Source organism: Strix aluco, chromosome 2, assembly GCF_031877795.1.
Source record: "Strix aluco isolate bStrAlu1 chromosome 2, bStrAlu1.hap1, whole genome shotgun sequence".
In the NCBI taxonomy this organism is placed as follows: Eukaryota; Metazoa; Chordata; class Aves; order Strigiformes; family Strigidae; genus Strix; species Strix aluco.
In genome coordinates this window covers 50,414,803-50,437,053 of record NC_133932.1, presented here as the reverse complement: position 1 = coordinate 50,437,053, position 22,251 = coordinate 50,414,803, and the positions used below count along the sequence as shown (strand labels likewise).

General features: G+C 41.3%; 1 protein-coding gene across 6 annotated transcripts in view; it reads left to right on the top strand.

Annotated features, from left to right (window-relative positions):
• CNKSR2 (connector enhancer of kinase suppressor of Ras 2) overlaps positions 1-22,251 on the top strand; it is a 218,505-nt gene that overhangs the window by 192,151 nt on the left and 4,103 nt on the right. For 5 of the 6 annotated variants that reach the window (XM_074814671.1, XM_074814669.1, XM_074814668.1 and 2 more), the window contains one exon: positions 20,516-20,712. In XM_074814671.1, the coding sequence (XP_074670772.1) occupies positions 20,516-20,712 (197 nt within the window). Of the gene's footprint in view, positions 1-9,223; positions 11,429-20,515; positions 20,713-22,251 lie in introns of those variants that run through there. The other variant, XM_074814673.1, reaches the window with a different exon arrangement.

Genomic DNA, 22,251 nt, shown 5'->3' with positions numbered 1-22,251 from the left:
CATCTCACGCCAGCAGTACCCCTGCTACCTGGCCACTCCCGGAGCTGGGGCAGTCCTTTCATGGGAGGGCTCCCCTCGCTTTCATGAGTCTTCTCTTTTCCTGGATATGGTTAACTTTGAAGAAGCTAAAGATATTTTTCCTCACTTGTGATCTAAAACCCTGGATGAGGTAGCAAGAGCTATCAAGTAGTCATGCACATCCTAAGATGGTGCTCTCATTTCCAGTTGAAAGCCACAGAGATCCTATTTTCATTCTCCTGAAAAAGAACACTTTTGACATCTCAAAAGGTTTTGGGAAGTGCCCATCTCCAATATAACCCTGGTGGTTTGTGCCAGTAGAGAAGCTGGAGCTGCTGTAGGAAAAGAGAAATTAGTACCTGGGTGCCAATGTGGCCATGCTGGTGGGCCCTGTGCACTGCTCTATCACCCCAGTAGGACAGTGGGTCTCCCCCAGCCTCGGAAGTTTTGCCCTCGGCCCCTCAGGATGGGGTGCTGAGTCAGGAGCAGGGCTTTGCCCTCCCACACTGGAAAGGGGTCAGACGTGCAGAAGAGAACCAGTGCCCAAATCAGCTATTGGTGCTGTCATCTGTTCAGCACAGGATTATTTCCTCTGTGAAACAATACTGTCATATGGAAGTATGGAAGCTGCACTTTATCAAACACAACGTGTGACAGAAGCGTTTTTGTGTTTCAGAGATGCTTGGGGATGAATTAGGGAGGAGGACAGTAATGAGAAGCAATGAATTTTCACACTGATGTATGACTGAGGGTGAAAACCTGCTGAATTGGTGGAAGGAATTAGTGGAAGAGTAGGAATTGATGAAAGTGTAGGAGTAACTCCTTCCTGATTAACCCCAGTGCACCAAGAACTTAATCCAGATCTTCCCTTAAAAACCACTGGGCGCACCATGTCCTCTCTCTCCAAGAGGCCCTTTGATGGGTGCCTGGATTTCAGAGGAAGGCTGAGCAGCAAGGGTAAGGGCTCCTCCATGGCTGGGCATTCCATGGCCGTAAAACCCTGGCACGTCATCCTTAAGCGTTTGGGCTTCCTGACCAGTCTGACAAATGCCTTTTACCATCCATTTCCATGAATGGCTGCCTGGTGGTTTTCTGTATGAGTATTTAACCAGGAGCTTGAACACATAATATGACAAAAGACTCCTTGGATTAGTTTGCTGGTTTTTCCTCCTCCTAAATTGTGTATAGACATACTTTCTTAGCAGACTTGAAGAGATACTATCCAATTAAAGAGATCATACTCACTCTAGCATGTTCAGGGATTTCAAATAATTTAAAATGTGTTGTTTGTTGCTATCTTTAAAGTTGAAATACACTGGGGAACTTCTGACATTTTCAGCATTTGACTCCTGTAACAGGAGCCTTTAGCCTAATGAAATCCTGTGCAACTGATTTTCTCTTATTAGAGTGGTGAGGGCATTGTTTGGCATATGATAGGCTTAGGATATATGTTTTACGATAAAATTGGAGCACATCTGAAAACAGCTCACATATTAAAAATATCCAAGCAATTATAAGCAAAAAACATAGCAATGTTTGGCTTGCCAGAAGCGTACCTTACATAAAACCTTTCAGTGCAAGATTTTTATGTAGAGATAATTATTCTCATAAAAAATAAAAGTTAAATTCACCAGATGAAAATATATGCTTTCAGTATCCACCAGGTGTGAAACATTTTATCATTAATTCTTCATTTTATATTCCCAAGTAGGCAGTGAATTCACTGCAGCAAATCAAGGAGCTCATTGTTGTGTTGGTCTGGTGAGCTTTCAGGACACTGTAGACACCTGAGAAAGCAGCTGAATCATTGTCTTAAAACAGGAAAGGCAATTTCTGCCTTACTTTTATGGAAACCAAATTAATTAGAAGCAAGGTTTCTAAAAGCAGTTCCTTTATATGCTAATTTTGTGCAGTGTATTTCAGTTTGATGATCTGAGGAAGGGGTTTCAGGTCTGCTAGCATTTGTGTTGCTAAATATGGTCCTCCTCGAGCCTGATAGAGACCTGACTAAATCAAAAATAGAGCTGGAGCAGAACGCTATGACTTGCCTGGGAACAGTCAAGGCAAGTTGGAGTGACAGATCAAACACGTGCTAGTACATGAGGAGAGAGAAGGGGATACCTTTGTTATATGTAGCACAGCCAGCCAGGGGGTGTTGTCAACATTTTGCTTAGTGGCCTTGCCAGATGAGCAGAAACATAGTCCATGTTAGGTGCGTGTGCTTCTCCAGTGAGCTCCAAATTTGATTAAAATATCTCGATGTGAGTATAATTAATAATAATAATTTGCCCTCCCAGCTTTCCCTAACTGAGTGGGTTTTCACACCATTCATGTTGGACATTTTAGCAAAAGCTGCTGAAGAGCCTCAGCAAAACAGGACACAAAGAAGATGACACTTTTTGCTCAGTCTGTTCATTTTACCTTAACCACGTGACCCGATATCAATAACATTAAATGTTTATGTGATCTGTCTCTTTTATTAGCCCACTCAGAGAAGAGATCCTAGGCCAAGGTGGCAGGTTGCAGTTGTTGTGGCAGCATCAGCGTCTCAGTTCTCTGCCCGTGGATGTAGGCAAGCAGTGGGAAGACAGTCTGCCCATGCGTTATTTAGTCATGCGAGTGATTTTGTCACTGTATTGGTATTTTTGTTTCAGTATGGGTGGCACCATTAGAAAGAGCAATTATGTTACTTGATGATAGGCTATTAAAGGGTTCTTTATCTAAAGTGGTTTCTATTAGTTGAAGTTAAAAATTTGTTTGTGTAAATTTGAATTTGACATACTATAATTAATTTCATACATTTGTTTAGTTTTAAAACCCCAAGCAAGTTAATGTACAAGAATTCCCAGAAATATACTGCTGATAAAAGTGATATAGAGAATAGTCTGTTATGATAATAGGACCAATTCTCCTTAAATATTCCTTATTAAAAGATTCAGTGATACAAATACAAAAAATTAGTACATTACTTTTTTTTCAGGAATAAAGTCCAAAGTATTAGTCACGAAACACAACTCCCATTTTTGCGCTGTATAGTAACTCTTCCATGTAGCAACAAACTGCAACTACAGTTCCTCCTTCATGGTCAGGAAACAAGAGACATGTCTTTTCAAGCAGTTCTCAGTATAAACCATGCAGGAGGTTTGGTAGATTCAATTGAACTTTATATGCCATTACAATCATAGCCTGGCTAATTTTAGCTTATGACAGTACTAAGAATTGGATTGAAAGGAACTTCACTGTTAGATGTATGCCTCATGTGCTTATCCTTTGAAGGTAACAGACTTTTCCTGGGTGAGGCTTGTCCCATAGGCATATGTAACTTAGTTTCAGTGTAATCCAGCAATTAGAGTACCAATATACAGAAATTTTAATAACATTTTCAGAATTCATAAATTGCCCGGTGGGATGCTAAAGTCCTGATTACATCTTGCACCCTCTGAACATATATAAAACTATAAGAAATTCAGCCAGACAGTCTTTTTTTTTTTTTTTTTTTAACTGTGGTTATTCAACTGCTTCTCACTGTTTATGTCCCAAATTAGAGGTCCTCCTCTGTCTGGAGGAGACATTATATTAGTTTACAATGGTTACAAAACAAACTACTCTGGAAAAATGACTGTGGATTGCTGACAGAGCCACAACTCAAACTGCTCCGTCTTGGGAGTTGTGAATCATCACTGCACTAAGACCCCAGTAATGAGCTAAAGAAGAGAGTTTTACAGGTACTTGAGAGAGACCTGTACAGCACAAGAGTAACCATGAGATATATCTAATACGGAGGGACATAATATGGCAGAATTAGTAAGACTTAGGAAGAATATAATATAGTAAGAATTAGTAATTTGACAATCTACATTTTTAAAAAATCCACATACCAGAGAGGAGCCAAAAATCAGGTCCTTATGAGTGGGTGACACTCCGTCATTACATGTTTAGCTACTGATACTGGTATCATCTTTATTTGTTGAGCAGGCTGGAAGTGCATCACTTAATACAACCTCCATAAACAAACAGCGAATAATATAGGAGCTCTAGCAGCATTGTCAAAAAGCTTCTTGTCATTTAGAGAAACAGTATTGGTAAAGTGAATGCACATTGTTTATGTACATCTTTTCCTTGACATCCCCGTGTGAGGTATTACTTTAGCAGAAGGTAATGCAGAAATAAGGATTAGAAATGCTTGAGATGCCTGTCTCCACAACCTTCCAAGTCCATGGCAGTTTTTATCAGAGGTGGCTTTCACAGAGCAGTAAGTGTGCTTTGAATGAAGGCTGTTGCAGCACGCACCACCAGTGTGATGGCTGCATTTGTGCCTAGGGACAGAGCAGTGTCAGGCACTGCAGCTGCAAGGCTAAGCAAGAGTCTGGAGAAAAGCATAATGAGTTTACAGGCCTTATAGGTCTTCCCTGTGCATGAGGTGAGCTAGATACAGTTCAGCATACATGTGCACAGCTTAAGACAAGATGATACAGAGAATAATGTTATTCTGTGTACTAAGTACATTAGTGGTGTGGTGCTGGAGTGTGTAAGACAATGTTAACTATGAACTTTAAGTTTTCAAGTGCTTTTTATTGTATCTCTACTGGGACTTTTGCTTACTTGTTTGGGAGGATTTCTTTAGTTCTTTAGTACTGAGTAGATAGAGGGTTATTTAGAAATAACTGTAGTATATGAAGTGCATATTGGGAGAACTGGGATACGTTTGCATGTTTAGAAATACTGTGGTAAATGGGAGGAAAAATGCCTGCTGATCGGAGCCCTGTAATTTCCCTGTACCTTGTTCTCATGGGGCCGAGTGCAGCACTTGTAGAGAAGCAGATACTGGAGGTTATACGTGGTCTGACACCACCATCTGACCTCTCTGTGCCCCTTCCTCATTGTGGTGCTTTCTCATATAACATTTGTGCTCTTGGTGTTCCTTTGTTTAGCTCAGTGAGGACATGAGGGACGCTAAAGCATATGTGATGTTGGAAAATCTGGAACTTGCTATTTGTAGATAGCATATTCCTGTATTATCGTTGTTTGATTTAGTGCCCTTTACTGCAGTAACTCAGTCTCCAGAGGAGTACTGAGTGACTCCTGCTACTGCTTCCACATCTAACTGGCTTCTTACAGGATAATTTGCAGAGATGCTGCTTTGGAGCATAGTGTCAGGGGACTGCACTGGATGTGTCATCGAAACCCTCTTTCCTTAGGCACTCTCATTGCCAGGCTTTATATCAGCTCCTTTTCATCTCTGCATGGCATCTCTCTGACACCTGAGCAGTCCTGAAGCTGGTAGGAGCTTCCCACCATTGAGCAATGGACAGTTTGTAGATCTGCCAGCATTCCTACCAAGGACTCTGTCAAATAGTGTTGAGCCATTTCCCAGCTAAGGAGGAAGATCTATCTGCCACTGGACTTACAACAGAAGCAGCCAAGTAGCAGTCTGTGGTACATGGGGAGGGATTTCTTTTCCCCAGTGCTTGCATTCATTCTTGTTCAGAGCCTCATTACTCATGCATAATATTTACCTTTAGGGGAATATACATAACTAGATATGCTTCATTACTGGACTAGTTAATAGATAAGAGCTTCTAGTCAAAGTTCTTCTGTATCTCCCATGAATATATGGACAGGTGTAGAAATATGTACACACAATAGAATACAAATGAACAGAAGTATAGAGATTCAAAAGGCGGTTACAGTTTTACTGATTGTCACTATAGATGGGAAGTCTGAAATTTCCTTTTCTAATACTTCAGTACTGATTTCAAAACTAAGTTTGTTAACCTGCTATTATTCAACCTAACCCTTCTCAGAAAAGCAAATTTACCATAAAGATACCATTTAATAATCAGGCAACTTGTAGTCTGTTTAGGTAAAATATATAATGTGAACATTCATAAGAAAGTGTACTCTCAAATGACGGTGGTAAAATGTTATGCATTTTATTAAAAAACACATCAAAGTGAAAACCCTAACTTAAACTACCTCATTAGTGACTGCTGGTGTGCCTTCATTATTAATAAGCAGGTCTTAAAGAGCAAAAGATATAGTTGATTCACCTTCCGTGCCCCTTTTCTAGGACTTGTTGTGTGAAACCCTTTTTAAGACCTTATTGATTGTGACTCTCAAAACATTTTTCTCAGGTGAGAACTTTCTCCTCCCCTTTACTTACATTTTTATTGGTTTTTGAGACATGGTGGCATGCCTGGAAAGGCCTGCAGAGGCCTTTGCTCTTGCTTGGCAGGTTGGTCCCAGCCCTGATGCATTCTGTCTCTGCCACTTTCAATGCATAAAGTACCTCACACTGCTACAGATGTGCTTGGACATAAGATTCATCACATCTTACGTGACCTCATTAGCTGAAGAAATAAGCAGAGATTTACAGCAGGCAGTTTTGTTTCTGTCACCTCTCTGAGGAGGTCATTTTCTGTAAAGCTCTTCTCATAATACAAACCTAATTTGGTTGATAAATCCAGTAAGTTCACTTCATTATTTCCATAGGGTTGCATTCATTTTTGTATGTGAATTGCAGTTGGTTTCTTTTTCAAACTGTTTACAAGTCTCATGAGTTTCATAAGTTGTAGTATCGATAAGTATCCATCCAAAACCATGTTACTTGTTCTTTGTTATTTGTATTTGTTCTCCTTTAAAACAAATAAAAAACCCCTTATCTAGAAAGGGAACCATATGCTGGAGATTTTTTACATAAATCATTTTGCTAATGCTAGTGATACAGAAAGAAAAATGTGGGCTTTATAACAATAAGGAAAAATAATTTAACTACCAAAAAGCAGAATGTCTAAACTCTTAATGAGCATCTACACTAATAGGAAATATTATACAGTTAGTTACTGTGAATAAGAGTGATACAGTAAAATAATGAGAAAATGTATTTAGAAAAGCCCCCCAAGTGCCTGTTAACTGTATTCACCTTCAGATAAATAGGACAGTGTATGCACCACTTATCTTAAGAGGTCCTAATGAAAGGCTGTTCATGCACATTGTGACTAATCCGAAGTGGGACAGCGAAGAATTACCAGTGTTTGATGATAGGCCTATAATGGCCTTAGCAATATTACTGAATAGCCTTTTCAAAAGCGTGTCTTATTAGCAGGTTTTTCTTCAGAAATAGTCATCTTCTAATGCAAAATTTAGTTGGATTTTAGATACATGAAAAAAGTCCTGTCCCACCATCTGTTGAAGGTATCACAGTTCTTCCATAGACATAGAGGATGGTGTCCCAGCCAGCCTCAGCAGGGCGTGTGGAAGAGCTGGGTACAGATATCCGCCAGATAATGCCCTTGCCTTAGCTTCAGTAACCCTCCTTTATTTCATAGCCACCTTGTTTCACTAAAAGGGGAGTTTCTTTCGCCAAAGCCTGACCTTTGAAACCAAACTTCCTGGATTTTTAGAGATAAAGTTACATGGACAACATCCATGAGACAACAGGATGTCCTGAAGCTGCAGGAGTGATACAGATGAGGCAGCAGTATCCTCTTCCACTTAGTGCCTTTTTCCAAACAAATCCAAGAGTCTTATTTTAAATGCTGTGACTGTTTGTAGTATAAAACAGGATGAAATTTGAAAAACATTTCCTTTTGCTGAAGTCTCCCTTCCCTCAACCCCATGAGTCCTGAAATGTGCTGGTTTGGCCTTTTGTTTGTCAGGGGTTTGGGTTTTGGTTTTGGGGGTTGGGTAGGGGTTTTTTTCATTTTGGTTGTAGAATCAAATGTTCTTTATTTTAAACAATAAATTATGTAAAAGTTTCTCTTGACTGCTATACTTAGGATTTAGTTATATAAACTGTTTTCCTCTCCCTTCTTCTTCTTCTTCTCCCTGTTGACGCACAGAGTCCCCAGGAAATCTCAGCAGTGGAGGAGAGGCTGAACTCGGTTTGAGTTCTATATAGCATTGCTCACCCTCTGCCTCTCTGGAAACTCATTTTCCAATTGCTGCCGTGGGTGGAGTAAATGGCACCGATGTTTCCATCTGGGATTCTTTCCACCTTGTGCCTTCTGTCACTGAGACATTTCTTTTCTGCTTTCCAGACCTTTTGTGATATGCTCAAGAGTAAAAATGGCAATGCTTGATATTTTCCTTCCTTTTACATCCCATCTTTTGGAAAAAAAAAAAAAAAATCTCTTTAACAAGGGTTAAACAAGTCTCACCAGTTAAATTGGACTGAGTTTGTACATCTTTATATTCTGCACAGATAAACTCTTTCCTAAAGTGTTTTTTTAAACAACAAAACATCTCCCAGCTTTTCATATCTGGGATCTATAAAGCCACAATGGATTTCAAGATCCATAAAGTTTCATTTTTTATTACAAGTAAGTGTAGTAGACAATAGCACAGGGTATGTACTGAGAGCAGCCGGGCTTTTAAAACTGCCCTGTGTGCAGAGACTTCACACAGAAACTCTAAGTAAACAACTTAGCTGTATGCTGTTTATTCCACCTCTCTCTTTCTCTTTTCTTTGCTAACACAGGTCCACAAAGATTCTCGAGTTCTCAAGCCCTAGCTTTTGGATGTATGTAATGTCAGTGTGGTTTCAAAATCACATGATTTCCTAGCTCTGTATCTTATCCTTCACCCAACGTTCCACAATGCTGGATTGTCTGCTAGGATAACAAAAGGAGACAGATTGTGTTGTGCCACCTCTTTTTCTAGCTCATGCATAAATTGCTGACAGGATATTTTTCTGTGTTTGTAGCACGTTTGGTGGATTTGGGGCACATTCTTTGCTTCCTTTTCTCCTCATTCATGTGACCCTTTTCCAGTGCTTCCAAATGAGCTAATGTCTCTTCAACATGGAGGAAACCAACCCAAGTTGGTTAGGATGTGTATTGTTCTTTTGTTTTATTTGTGGTTTGTTCTTTTGTTTTTTTTTTTTTTTTAAATTGGTCTTTGTTCTGTTTTTTTCTTTTTTAAACCACAAAGAGAGAATATATAACTTTCTGCCCTAAATACCTCTTTTGCGTTAGGGATGGATATTTTAATGGAGGAAGGTGTAATAGCAGAACAGTGCCATGTCTCTGTCCTCATGAGCATAGCTGCATGCAGATTAAAAAAGCTCTGTAGTGCTGCTACTGTATGCCAAATTTGCTATTTGCTCTTGTTTGCATGACAGTATTTCTAATATACTAATATGATATGGAAATAATGGCACATCACAGTTCTTTCAACATATTGTATCACTGCTTTATCATATTAGGCTAATACACTGCGAGAGTTGATAGCACCTCTCCATGTCAAATGGGATCCACTTCTCTTGGCACTGAACCGATTGGACTCAAAGGTTGATAAACTTATCATTAGAGAATTGGCACGACGGAGACTCAACTTCAGCCTCTTGCAAGCAACCTAATGGCCTCCGTTCAGAAAGTCAGTTCTTCTTGAATAACTTTGATGTTTATAACAGACCTGTTAAAGCATAGACAACCACATGCCTGGATATGAGGCCTTCAGGAAGGTGTCAAAGGGCATTGCCAGTCTTTTGAAGAATGCACCCTTTCCACAATGGGACTAGGCACAAAGTCAGATCCAGTCTACACGGAGCACATTTGCAGAAAATACTGCCCCCCGCATGGGAGAACGGAAGGGGAAGAGGGTCTTGGCAGGGGAAGGGCTTTGATGTCACTCAGTTTTGTTCTGCAGACCTCGAGGAATTAAAGAGGGATTCAGCCATGGTAACTGTAAAACCCTGTTGCTTGTACTGAACTCCAGTGAACCCGTTCAGGCCAACCAGACAGAGTCGTGTCATTTAAGCGTACTTCACATTAGTGAAGGAAGTCACCTTACTGTGTCATGCTAAACTAAGTGTATTCTGTCAATTGGAGGTATGTACAGACCTTCCGGAGACTTCCATTTATCTAATGATTTGTAATGAATTACCAGAGGGTACACTGGCACTCGTTTGGATGATGACGGAGAAGATACCTCACGCTGAGATTTATTAGACTCTGCAGATAAATTCTTCAGTTCCTCTTTATCTTCTAGGACTTAAACATGTGAGTGATGCTGCCTGGCCAAGCAGGCACAAAGTATTCTCTGTATAACACGCAGACTCCAGAGGGCTGTTTTGGGGCCAGTATTTGTCTGGATGTCACTCAAAGTAGATTCAGATATTGTATTTATCATTATGTTCCGGGTCCCCTATGGGTTGATGTTTGCCTCTATCTCTGTGGTTAGAATGTGGATTTTCCTTAATATATTTGGCTAAGGGTGTATTGTAATAATGTTAATGCTAATTACTTGATATTTCATACTATCTTATGGGGAGATACTTTTAAAAAATGTATTTTGAAATGTTTTCTTTCTGTTTGCTCAATGTATGGTATTGCATTATGTTAATACCAATAAAATTATATATATATAGTTATATATATTTCCCTTTTATAAAGAAGTAAATTATGCTTTTTTGCCTCACAAACAGGAAATGTGCAGTGAATAAAATTACATCATTCTGCCTTACAGCAGGTGACAAAGCTTATAATAGTTTTAATATTCTTTTTTGAAAAATAAAAAGTATAGTATGACATAAACTAGTTGGAAATTCATCAAAATGCATGTTTTGTGTTTCTGCTCAATGGGACTGTCACAAATCAGCCTAAATATTTAGCAATGTTGTTTTGGCATCTTTAATTTCTTCCAATCAAAAACATACACTGTATTGCTATTATTGATTACGAAACTGTACTGTCATAAATTTTTGCCTGTTGGCCAAATAGACAAACCCACTGAGTTTTTATGACTCTCTTGTCTGTAGGAATTGATTTTTAAATTTAATTTAGTGCTCTTTCCAACGCTTGGCAAAGGCGGAATTTATTTTTTATATAAGGTTGCCTTTGAAGTACCTGCCTCTGCCAGGGCTGATAAATCACTGCTAAGTACATAAAGATTCTGCAACGTGACGGATATGTCATTAAAGCCTTGTTGGAATGGCCTGCAACCCCAGCCAGTCCTTTACATTCTGTCATTAAATTCCATAATTAGTTAGAGGTGAAATGTTTTGGAAATGAATTAGAGAAGCAGAAGCAAAGATGTGACTCTAAAATGTCCTTTGGCTGCCATTTGGGGTTACGCTGGTGGCTTATTTGCTGCTTGCAGCCAAAGGCCAGCATATATCTGCGCTAATATGAATTAGATCGTCTTCAGCTTCCTCTCTTTCTTTTCCCCACCCTTTCTAACATATTGTATTGCGTATCTTTGTTTTGCAGAGGCATTCAGAAGGGCTGTAATTAGCAGTCCCCAGCATTTAATTGCATACACATTTGTTAAATATTTTTCTGTATGCCTTAAAATAAAGTATAGAAAATGGCAGTAAATGTTTCTTTAATGAAGGCACTTGATTTATTCATGAAGTCAGGATTTTTTAAAGGTGTTATTTTGGGCTTAATAAAGGAAATAAGCCAGCACATTTTCAGTTTTGCCTTTGCGTAACCATTGTCTGTCAGGGCTGATGTTCATTTCCTTTCTCTTGTTTCTTTTGTGCGCAAACACATTCTGCCCAGTGGATGGGGAACGGACCTTCTGTGACGACTCTCGTGCCAGTTTAGAGAGAGAGCTTTATGTTAAGGTGCATACGCGTTCACAAGTTCATTATGACATCTGATGACATGAATAATGTCTAGAAAAGCCGCATGGTATTGCATTTCTCTCATCACAGTAATAGCTTTTGTTCTCAAAGGTACTTTGAACTCTGTGCAGTGCTTACAGACCATGCTGGTGTGATGGGCATTCAGCAGCTTACAGGGGGTACTTAATATTTGGCAGTGTCATGCCCTACACAAATAACATGTAAATCAGCGTGCAGATTAATTAGTCTGGAATCTAATCAGTGCATCTATCATAACGTGCAATTACAAATCCAGTAATAAACCTGAATATCTGAATAAATATGACATCTTCTGGGATAACATTTTCAGAAGTATTTCAGGCCCCTTTCATAAATGCCTCGGGAGGTGCTTCCCCAACAGACCCCAGTGCATTACAGAGGTAACTGAGATGGCTATTAAATTAATCTGGCCCCCGCCCACATCAATTTGCCATGTTTCTTTCATGTTGAAAGTAGGATTGCAATTCCTAAGTGATGCAAGAGCTTTCAAAAACATTACTCTCATGATACGTTTTCATATAAATAAACAAACTTGAAGTAGAGTTGATTTTCTTGGTGGGTGTTGCTCACCAGGAATACATACCCCTTCCGTTCAGGCTGGCTTTCAGGTATCAAGCCCTTAAACCTTGACAGGCATTGCTGTTGTGCAAGCATGACTGTGGCTTGATTCTGACTGGTGAGTAACGTCGCTGGGTTCATATCGTTTGTCACTTAACCTTTCACAACTTCATGTGCTGTAACAGCTTAGGTTTGTGAAAAAATATTTTCCTGAAGGAGTAATTGCTTCCATAGATTGCTTGTGAGATGCATCCATAGGGACTTCCTCATCCTGTTTAAAAGTCACAGCATCCCCAGACTTATAACAATTTACCCAGTTTGCTTCAGCTCCTGGCTTACCTCATAAATACGAGAAGTTTTTCATTGTTTCTGAACTGCGGGGACTGAGGGGAAGCATACCATCAAAATCTAATTGCTCTGTTTATTTCACTTCAGCATTGGTAGCTTGTGGTAAAATTAAACAGCACTTATATCAATGTGTGGCACAGAAAAATGTCAGGATATCCTATTTCATCATGTTAAAATTCTCCCAAAGAGTCACTAAAATCTGTTCAGCAGATGAAGGTTAAACCGATGCCTTCATAGGCAACTTAATGAGTAGAGTACCGTGTCCAAATACCAAAGGATGCAATTATAACACTGCTGCCAAAAAGTTCTGCCACTGATCAGAGTTCCCTATTACTTTGGGATGCTTTGGAGTTATTTCATCTTCATTCTTATGCCCTCACTGAAATCACAGCCCACCAATATAACCTCATGAAACAGCAGGGCTGGGAGCAAATGAGGAGCTTCTCCTGATGCTCATTCAAGGTGTGTAAGAGCTGTCAAGAGGCAGCACGAACAGAGCAAGCTAATTATTCCCTCTGCCTGTGTTTTCCCTTCTCACTAACATATTAACCCATTTGCTGGCACCTGTGCTTCATTGCTAAGTGGATGCTGAAAATGCCTAAATGTTACTGTCAGCACAACAATGCAGGTCTGCAGGGAGAAACCGAGGATCGATTTTTTTTCTAATGCTGAGTTTAGTGTCAGCTGGTTTTAATAAGCAATTCCAGTTGCGTGGAAAGCTGAAGAGAGGTGGCTGATGTGGGTGTGAGACTTCTAGTAGGACAGCTCAAGTGTCCCATGAAGCCTGGAGGTTGAAGAGGCTTCGGCCTGTCAGCTCACAAACTGGTCTGCAGGGCAGTGGTGGCTCACAAGGCCGTGACAAGCTGTAGGCAGCTTGTCATTCAAATATCACCAGAAAGGTGACCTCAGAGGAAAAGAAATTCGCAGGGATCTTACTGATCCAAAAAGAACGCCAGTAGTGCCATAAATAGTTCACAAAAAAATTAGACCTTTGGTGCCACAGCGAAGGTTTAGCGTCTCTCAGGCCTCACAAAGGGTAGGGTTTGATCTTTTAAAACTGGTTATTGTACCTAACTGATTCTGACTGAACTTGGTGGTAGTGGAAAAGGCCTGAAATACCTTTGGAAATCTGTCCTATGGGAGATGAGTTTTCCACTTGCCTGCACAGTTCACTTTATTTCAAGAAACCAATTTATTACACTCATGCATGTGAGAAGAGAGGGAGTCTCATACCATTGGGTGGAAAACTCCAGCGCATTGCAGAGCTCTGTTGTGTTGGTGCTTTCAGTGAACAGCCTCTTTAGGGAATATCTTTTTTGCCTGCAGGTTTGCATAATAGGAGAGAATAGAAACCGTGTACAACTATCATAGTAACCCAAAAATACTTCCCCTTTAGAGGAAAGCATGGTATAAAATGCAACTTTAATACTTGTTCTCTGATCCAGTCCCTAATGTTTCACCAAACACAAGGATCAAAGGTTTTTTTTAAACACTGCTTCTCCCTTCCTTGACTCAAGACTTTGGGAAAAATCCTGCATTTTCAGGTACACGGGGCCAGAAGGGATGGAGGATTACATGAATCAGAAAAGGGCAGGCAAAGGGAAGGAATAACAGAGAGAAAGGTTGCAAAGGCCAGGTACTGCACAAGAAGTCCCCAGCTTTACTTCAGCTTGCTTAAACTTTTCTTCACTCATGGAAAGCATTAATAAATACATGTGTATATTTATATTCATACATATATATATATATATATATGCACAGGCATACTCACATGCCCAGTCAGGCCTTGATTTTAACGTGCTGTAGCAGATGACACAGGTTTTTATTTGTGCTTTAACAGGGAAATCTGCTCTATATTACCTGGAGCAGATGATTAGCAGCTGGCTTCCATGTAAACCGAAGCTGCATCTTATTGCACACCCTGCCTGCTGTACTGTGCCAGACTTAAACACTGTGTTGCTTCTTCCTTTTCTCAGTAATCAGGGATGTGACCTGTAGCATTTTCCTATCAGGAGCTGACTTTCTATGTCACTGTGGCTTCCCCCATACCTGTGCAGGGGTGACCTCGTATGCAGCACACATCTGTGCAGACACCATTTCCTTGTAAACCTTTCATTGATTTCACCATTTCATTCCTTTTAGCTTGTAGTCTGGGGGGAAAGGAAATACCTAGCTTAGTCTGCCTGCCTTCCATCCAAATAGTGTAAAAAATTACTAATTCCTGGTTCTTTGCATCATAAGCATTTGGATACGTCTCCTTCTTGTGCAGTTTAGACTCTGATTAACCTCAACAGCAGCAAAGATGGGTTTAAGCCTTGCACTGAGAAACCAACAACTACTTCTTTGAAGGATTTCTTCTCTCCCTTCCCCTCCAACACAGCTAAAACCTACATCCACTCTCCTTCCATCCTTCTGTTTTTATCACCTTAAATATTGGGAGATCCCTTCTGTCTTTATTCTAACTGTTCTCCAGGATTTACATGCCCAGCCAGGCTGTAGGACCCTGTGGCTGGGTTACGTCCCCTGCCCCTACTTGCCTGTTAGCACGCTTGGGCCGGCGGATAGCCTGAGCTGGGGTCTGAGAGCTTGCCACAGGAGGCCTCTCCTCCCTGAGGGATCAGCAGGCATCTGTCTGCTGCACTACCTACCAGTGAAACCATTGCAGGACGAGGTGGGTTTTGGTGGACCTGTTAGTTAGACATGGCACAGCCAACATGCTGTGGCATAGGAAGATTACAAAACCCTTTGTTGGTCCTGGGATTTGCTTGTGGCAGACAAGCTTCTCTGTTCCCAATGTAGACGCATAAGGGTCAAGATGGCAAAGAAAAAAAAAAAACAAACAACCCAGAGATTTGTGCATCAGGGCCTGTTTTGTCTAGCTTGGGACTATTTTCCAGAGGCCAGGGATGCTCTGTTTTGGTGGAGCATTTACTGACACTCTCAGAAAGTCTCTGGGAGGCTTGAGGTAGATGCCTCCCCTGTGCAAAAGGTGGAGCAGAAAGGTGTAACTGTCAAATTGGAAGCAAATCTTTGGGATCTGAAATGACATATGGCAACTGTTTAATAACGTAATTAGTGATGTATTCTAACAAAATTGACTCCTTAAGATCTTGAGAAAGCTGAGCTGAGCTGGTTCCTCTGCCAGAGGGAGTGAGCTCACCAAAAGGAATGAAAATGGGAGTTTAAATTTCAGTGGAGCCAGGGGATTTCAGTCTGACTGTACCTTGTTTGCTCTCTGTCACTGTCTTTGCGGCAGCTTGGCTTTCTCAGGAGTTGCAGAAGGTGGTAATTTTGTTCAAATGCAGGGCTAATTGCAAGTAGGGGAGTGGGCATACATAAGAGGGGTTGCACGAGGAAGGAAAGCACGCCACTAAGCTGTAACGGTAGCAAACAGCAAAGAGGATAGAGGAAAACCAGAGAAAGCCATCAGGGAGGCAGCGGTGTCCATCAGTCAGGATGAGGAGTCTGAAGATGATGGGATGAGCTTGGGTAGCGTTAGGAGGCACTGGCAGAGCACAAAGGGGCCTCAAGGGAGAGCTTCAACCCTTGAAAAATCTGACCTTGTCAGTACAGTGGGTGACAAAATTTATGATTAACTGTGTTGTACTGTCCTTACGTGGGCAGTTATGTGCACTTATAGTTCTTGGTGCAATCACTGGTTCCTCTGGTACCTCACTGAAAGAAGAAAACCATGCCAACTTCCAGTGGCTTGAGCTTTTACAGGGAAAGTGAGTCACAGAAGCACAGGAACCTCCACTGAAAATGATTAGAGATCATTCCATATATGTAGAGCAGATTTATGACAAATGTGTGCTTAGAGATTCTCTGTGTCCAGAGAGCAATGTGTTAGCCAGCTGGGTGACCTTCTGCATGGCCCTAATTCAGTACCATCCTCCTGAATCATCAGTTTACAGAGACCAATCATCTTTTGATCCATGAAAATGCCAATGTTAACTGTTTCTCTCTGGTCACTTTTCACTCGAGTGCCTGATATTCTTATTTATTGCTCTTAGGATCTTGGTTTATAAGAGGGAAATAATGGAAAGATGAATAGCCCAATGGCGCCAGGAGGTGGTTACACTTAGTGCATTGTGGAGCTCAGGGCATGCTCTTTCCAACAAATGACAGCACAGTGTAAGAAATCCCACCAGTTTTTCCTGAATGCCAACAACCCAAACCATTCCTGACCTCTTAGAGTTTCACCCACCTCGCCACAATCTCCAGCTCCCTCTCCTGAGAAAATGTAAAAGTAGATACAAATCTTTATGGCATTGTAAGAAGTGAGGGCAGAGTACAAAAAGTTCAGAAACTCTTCCTTGTAGAAAGCAGAATAATGAAAAATAACAACACGCCATTTACTAGACTGCTTCTTTATCTCCTGAATTTAATGCAAATGACTTTGCATTCACTTGAAGACACAGCAGAAGCTTCATTGTTACAAAATTTAGTACCTGTGTAGTCTTGTATTTGGAAGATACAGTTCTGAATTTAGATCCTGTGTGCTGCAGAGTTTATGCAGCTTTATTTCTGCTTCAGAGTTACAGCGTTGTTCAGGCTTGGGTGGGGCAGGGGACACAATTACTGCTTCAGAGAAGAGACCCTCCTTTTTAGCAGGATGTGGAAACAACTACCTGACAGTGTAGAGAAACAGGTGAGATGCGACCTGTGACTCAGCTGTGCTGGCTGCCGTTCTGAGGTCATGTGCAAAACCCATTAGGCCACGTTTTCTACCTAAATAAGGCATTACCTGAGGCCTTATTCTTTCTAAAGAAGAGCCCTGCTGTAATAGCATGACTCACATACAAATCCACCAATTTAAAAAAGGAAAATATGTGTTAAGTTCATCTGTATATCTAATCAAGTATCTCAGATACTTTATGGTGCCAAGGGTTTCACCAACACCTACAGGAAATCAATCAAAGCTTTTAGAATAAGGGTGAGGGAGAGAAGATTCGTGTATAATCTCATTCCTTCCTACTGAGAGCCATTGAGAGCAGCAGAATCACCACATTCAGTGCTTCTCTGGAAAATATTAAGGGCTTGGGATGTGTTAGCGTGACTCCTGTTGCCCTTTCCCCCACCGTGGGTGGAACAAGGCAGAGTCTTGCCCTGATTGAGCTTCCCCAGCCTCAGCAGCAGCAAGACATTTAAGGGAAAGGACCTGATGTTTTTCTTCCCTGATCTTTCCTTTACAGCAAATCCCATCCCCTTTTCTACATGCCACTCATAGCTACAGGACCGAGGCAGTGACAGAGCCAGGGGAAGCAGCCCAGCCGGGTGGAGGCGATGTGCCGATGCATTTCAAAGACCTGCCATCAGTGCTCTGCTGCCTAACCCTGCCTGCATTGTGCCCCTGTAGTCCTGTGTGTCTTCCCGTGCAGCCTCAGAGCTGTTCCCATTTGGGGCAAGGGTAGAAATCTGCTGCTCATGGTGCTTCTGTGGCCCATGGTCCTTCTGAGGCCCATGCTGAGCAGTGGCTGCCTACATAAGAAGGTGAGCACAAGCCCCGCCCCTCCCCCAGACCAGCGTCTGAATCCCCATGGGCCACACTGCCTTCCAGGCTCATTAAAGGCACTTGTCATTCAGGATTGAACCCAAATGTCTTTCTCCATGGTGGGGACCTTTCCTGTTTCAGGAAGCGGTGGATTTTCAGTGGCAAGCCTGGAGCTGGTCCAGGCTCTAGGTCACCCTAGGAAAGTAAATTCAGATGACATGGAGTCAAAGCACTGGCTTTCTTCTTCAACAGACTGTCCATGTACTAATCCTCTGAGGGTACAACGTGGCAATGCTGCTGGGGAAAAGAGACACGACGAAAGATCTTTTTTGCCTTGCATAACAAGGGATAAGAGAAAGAGAAAAACAGATGTAAAATACTCCCTTGTCAGATCGAGGTGGTTTTTTCCCTTTGCCCTTTAGCAAATCACTCCCATTCCCCAGCTGTCAGACTGGTTGAATTCAGTGTTGAGAGATGTGAACTGATAGAGAGATCCCCAACATCCGATCTTGTTGCTGCATTGACTTTTTAAGAAAGCATAAAAATCAAGACTGCAGGGGATTTAACCAATCTTTAAGTATTCAGCTACTGAATGTTTTGGCCTTTAACACTTTAGATGTTTTAATGAGAAAGAAATCAACATTTCATTTCTACTTTTCTTTTAGTCCTGGCTGCTTCTTACAGTGATGAACCCAGCCCTCCAAGCAGGGTATCACATGATGGGAGGATTTAAGGAGCTCTGTACAGACTCACAACACCTCCATCAGTAAAAAGCCTTTAACCCTTCTTCACTTCCATATCTCTTAAAAAAAATGAGTACTTTAAAAACAACTCCCCCCTAAAAAAGGCAAAGGAATAAACTGATGAGAGATATAGCTACATTAGTTGCTGACTGCAGAATTCTTTGATTGTGTAAAGGTCTATAAAAATGCAAACACTTTGTGTGATGGGATGTGGAGACTTGGGTCTCTGGAGTTCTTGCTTGAGCCTGAGGTGAGTAGTTGCTGTACTGCATGGTGTGGGCTTGAATGGAAGGTTGCCTTGGGAAGCTCGTACTGGGCTAGAAATGTCACTTCTAAACACTGGCTGTCCTCCCTGTTGGTGCTCGATAAAAAACCCTCTAAACACCTGAGAAGACTGAGGTTCACTACTTATGGGTACTTTAGCATGTGCCAAACTTTCAGCCAGTGGAGATGGCTATACTTGGTGCAGGGTCAGGCACAGGATAAAAGTAATGTTTGAAACCAAACAGCTGTAGCCTTCCTACAAAAGCTTTCATGAAAACATCCTGAGGACATGGACACCTTGGGCCAGGAAAACATACACCACTATGAAAGCCAAGACTGGAGGGGAGGGCCCCAAGAGCTCTGGGGACAATGGGAAGGCTGTGCACAGGCGGCGTCCGGCTGTTGTTGCGTGTAGAGGTGTGTTGGTGTGTGAGGGTCAGCAGGGACAGAGCTGCCTGCCCCGCTGGCTGGCTGCTCACCCAGGGCTGCCCTGGCTTTTCCTGGTCACTGCTCCGCAAATCCTGGCACTTCACTGCCACTTCCCAAGTTTGTATGGAGTCATCAGACAGTTTCTTCTGGGGGAAATGGTGTGTGAGAAGTTGAAATGTTTTGATGCCTTCTAAATGAAATGTTCAAAAGCTCATATCAGAGTAACATTTCATCCCCAGCCTTTTCTTGATTTTGTTTTTAGAGAAGCAAAATATTTCTTCTTTATTTTTTCCCTTAAAATGCTCCCAGTACTAGTTAGAACAAAAATTTTAAAACTTATAATAAATAAATAAATCTATAATGCAGACAGCTCTGGTTTGGTTTGCTGCGCTGCTGGGTAGACTGTCATGAATGTGCTCTTACGTCCAGTCGATAGTCTGCTGATGAACCTTCAGGTAATAAGAGTAATGAAACACCACAAGTGACAGCAGCACTGACTGCTGAACAACACTCTTGAGTATCAGAAATAAGAGACAAAGAGAAGTGGACTTTTCTCAGAAGGAAAATGACATGTCATTCCAAGGCCACCATCATAAACATAATCTTGAATGCCGTTATCAGCATCTGGGGCCGAGATCCAATCCCTGATCACCTTTCTCAGCAGGATGTTTCCAGGCCTTCCTTTCCCTATAATAACAAAGTCACCAGCATATTTCACTGCAATACTAGAGATGTGATTTCTGACAGTATGTCACTGTAATATTACTGCATCTTGCACTTTTTGTCTTTTTTTTCTTCTTTCTGTGCGGGTCAAGACTTCACATGCTTGAAAGTTTTTCTCCCTTTGTCCTGAAGACAATAGGGAGAAAGAGCACTTACAATCACAGCCCTTTTTTCTGGAACTTAGCAGGTGTGAAATGTACTCCTTATGGTCTAGTTAAACTTGTTAAATATTTTGTGAAGGCTTCTTCCTATATCACATTAATGATACATTGTTCCTTTCTCTATTTTTTTCCTCTTCTTTTTTTTTTTTTTTTCTTTTTGTCATTACAGTTGAAACTATAGAGGAAAAAACAGCAGACTCCTTGCAAGATTTGTACAGAGCCTTGGAGCAGGCCAGCCTGTCTCCTTTAGGAGAACACCGGATTTCCACTAAGCTGGAGTATAAGAAATCTTTTATAAAGAGATGTAGCGATCCAGTAGTCAATGAAAAACTGCACCAGCTGCGAATTCTGAAAAGCACTTTAAAGGTGAGATAAAAGAGGGAGGAAAAATCCTGCCCCAGGGTTGGATCGGACTGTAGTGTCTTCGGAGATTAATTGTGCACAGCTGGAGTCCAGGCTGAGCCTAGTGTACGAAACAGGCAAGGGAGACATGGGGAAATGCTGTTCGCAAAGCAGAGAAAAATGTACCTTGGGAGAGAAATCGAAGTGAGGGGATCAGTTTTTATTTTTGCGCAGATAAAATCTCAGTCAGCTGCTCCTCCTCTAGCTAGTTTAACAGAATTTGACACCACATTATCAGAGGAGACCTTAATCCCTTTTTTGTCCCTGAACATTTTAGTTCACCAAAACTCATTCACTCTGTAACTGCCAAAGTCTGAAGTTAAGCGAAGCCAGCCTTTCAGAAGGGAGCAGTACCTTTTACAGCACTTGATTATTTTCTGATTGCTGAACTTGTCCAGGAGGAAACTGTGCTTGCTTTCTGCATAAACTGATAGGATCATTGTATGTAATTAGTAGGACTGATTAAATAAATAGATAGTGGTAATGACAGATTTGAAGATTTTTATGATTCTGAATGTGCCACAGCTCATTTAGCCTCCCTGTCAGCTTCTTTGTTACAGCAGTTTCAATTCTGTTCTGATAGAGATTTCAGCAAACAATATGCTGGATTTCCCCAGGGACCCTGTTAGCTATATTAAATTACCACATTTTAAGTCACTAGATAATTGTACAGTGGATTTTGTAACAGCTTTCATCAGAGGGCTTTGTCAACATTAATTAATTTAGTTTCCCATCACCTAGAGAAGCATTAATGCAACATTATTTTCATGCTGTGGCACTCCCATCCTGAAAAAATCTTACACGTGCTTAACTTTCTGCACTGTATCATCTCATTGAAGGCAACTAGTACTTGTAGTATTTGGGTATGTGAGTCTTTACAGGATTGGAGGCTGGCAGAAAAGGTCAAGATACACAGGCTTTCCATGGGACTCCTACAAGCATAAGAAACTGAAACAAAATCACAGTACTCTCAGACATGTCAGGGTGGCAGGAGGTTCACACCGTATCTGTGCTTTGGCAGGATCACTCATGCCAAAACTGTGGTTCAGTATCAGCAGCTTGCTGCCATGTTTAATTGTCTTTCTTGTTAGCATTTATTGATACCTGAACTACATTATGCCAGTGGCTTCCTACAAATGGAATTGCTTTCCTCCAGGGAATTCCAAAACCAGTGCAACCTCTTGACCCGGCAGATGCCTGTTTTCGTGCTTCTCTGGGACTTTTTTCTTTTGGACCAAGCAAATACAATTTGTTCATTCTCCGTCCATGAGACCTGTTTCTAAACCTGTTGCCATTCTTGTTTGGACCTTGGTTAGTATAAATCATTCTTAAAGTACATGACACCAGTAATGGAAAACGCAATGGCAGCAAGTACCAAAGACGGATAATTGCTGTTTCTTGTGTAGAGTGACAGGTGCCCATTTTGCAATGGCATCATGATAACTCATGACGAGTTTCTAGCTCCTAAATTAAAGCCCAGGTCTCCACCTCTGCCATACTACT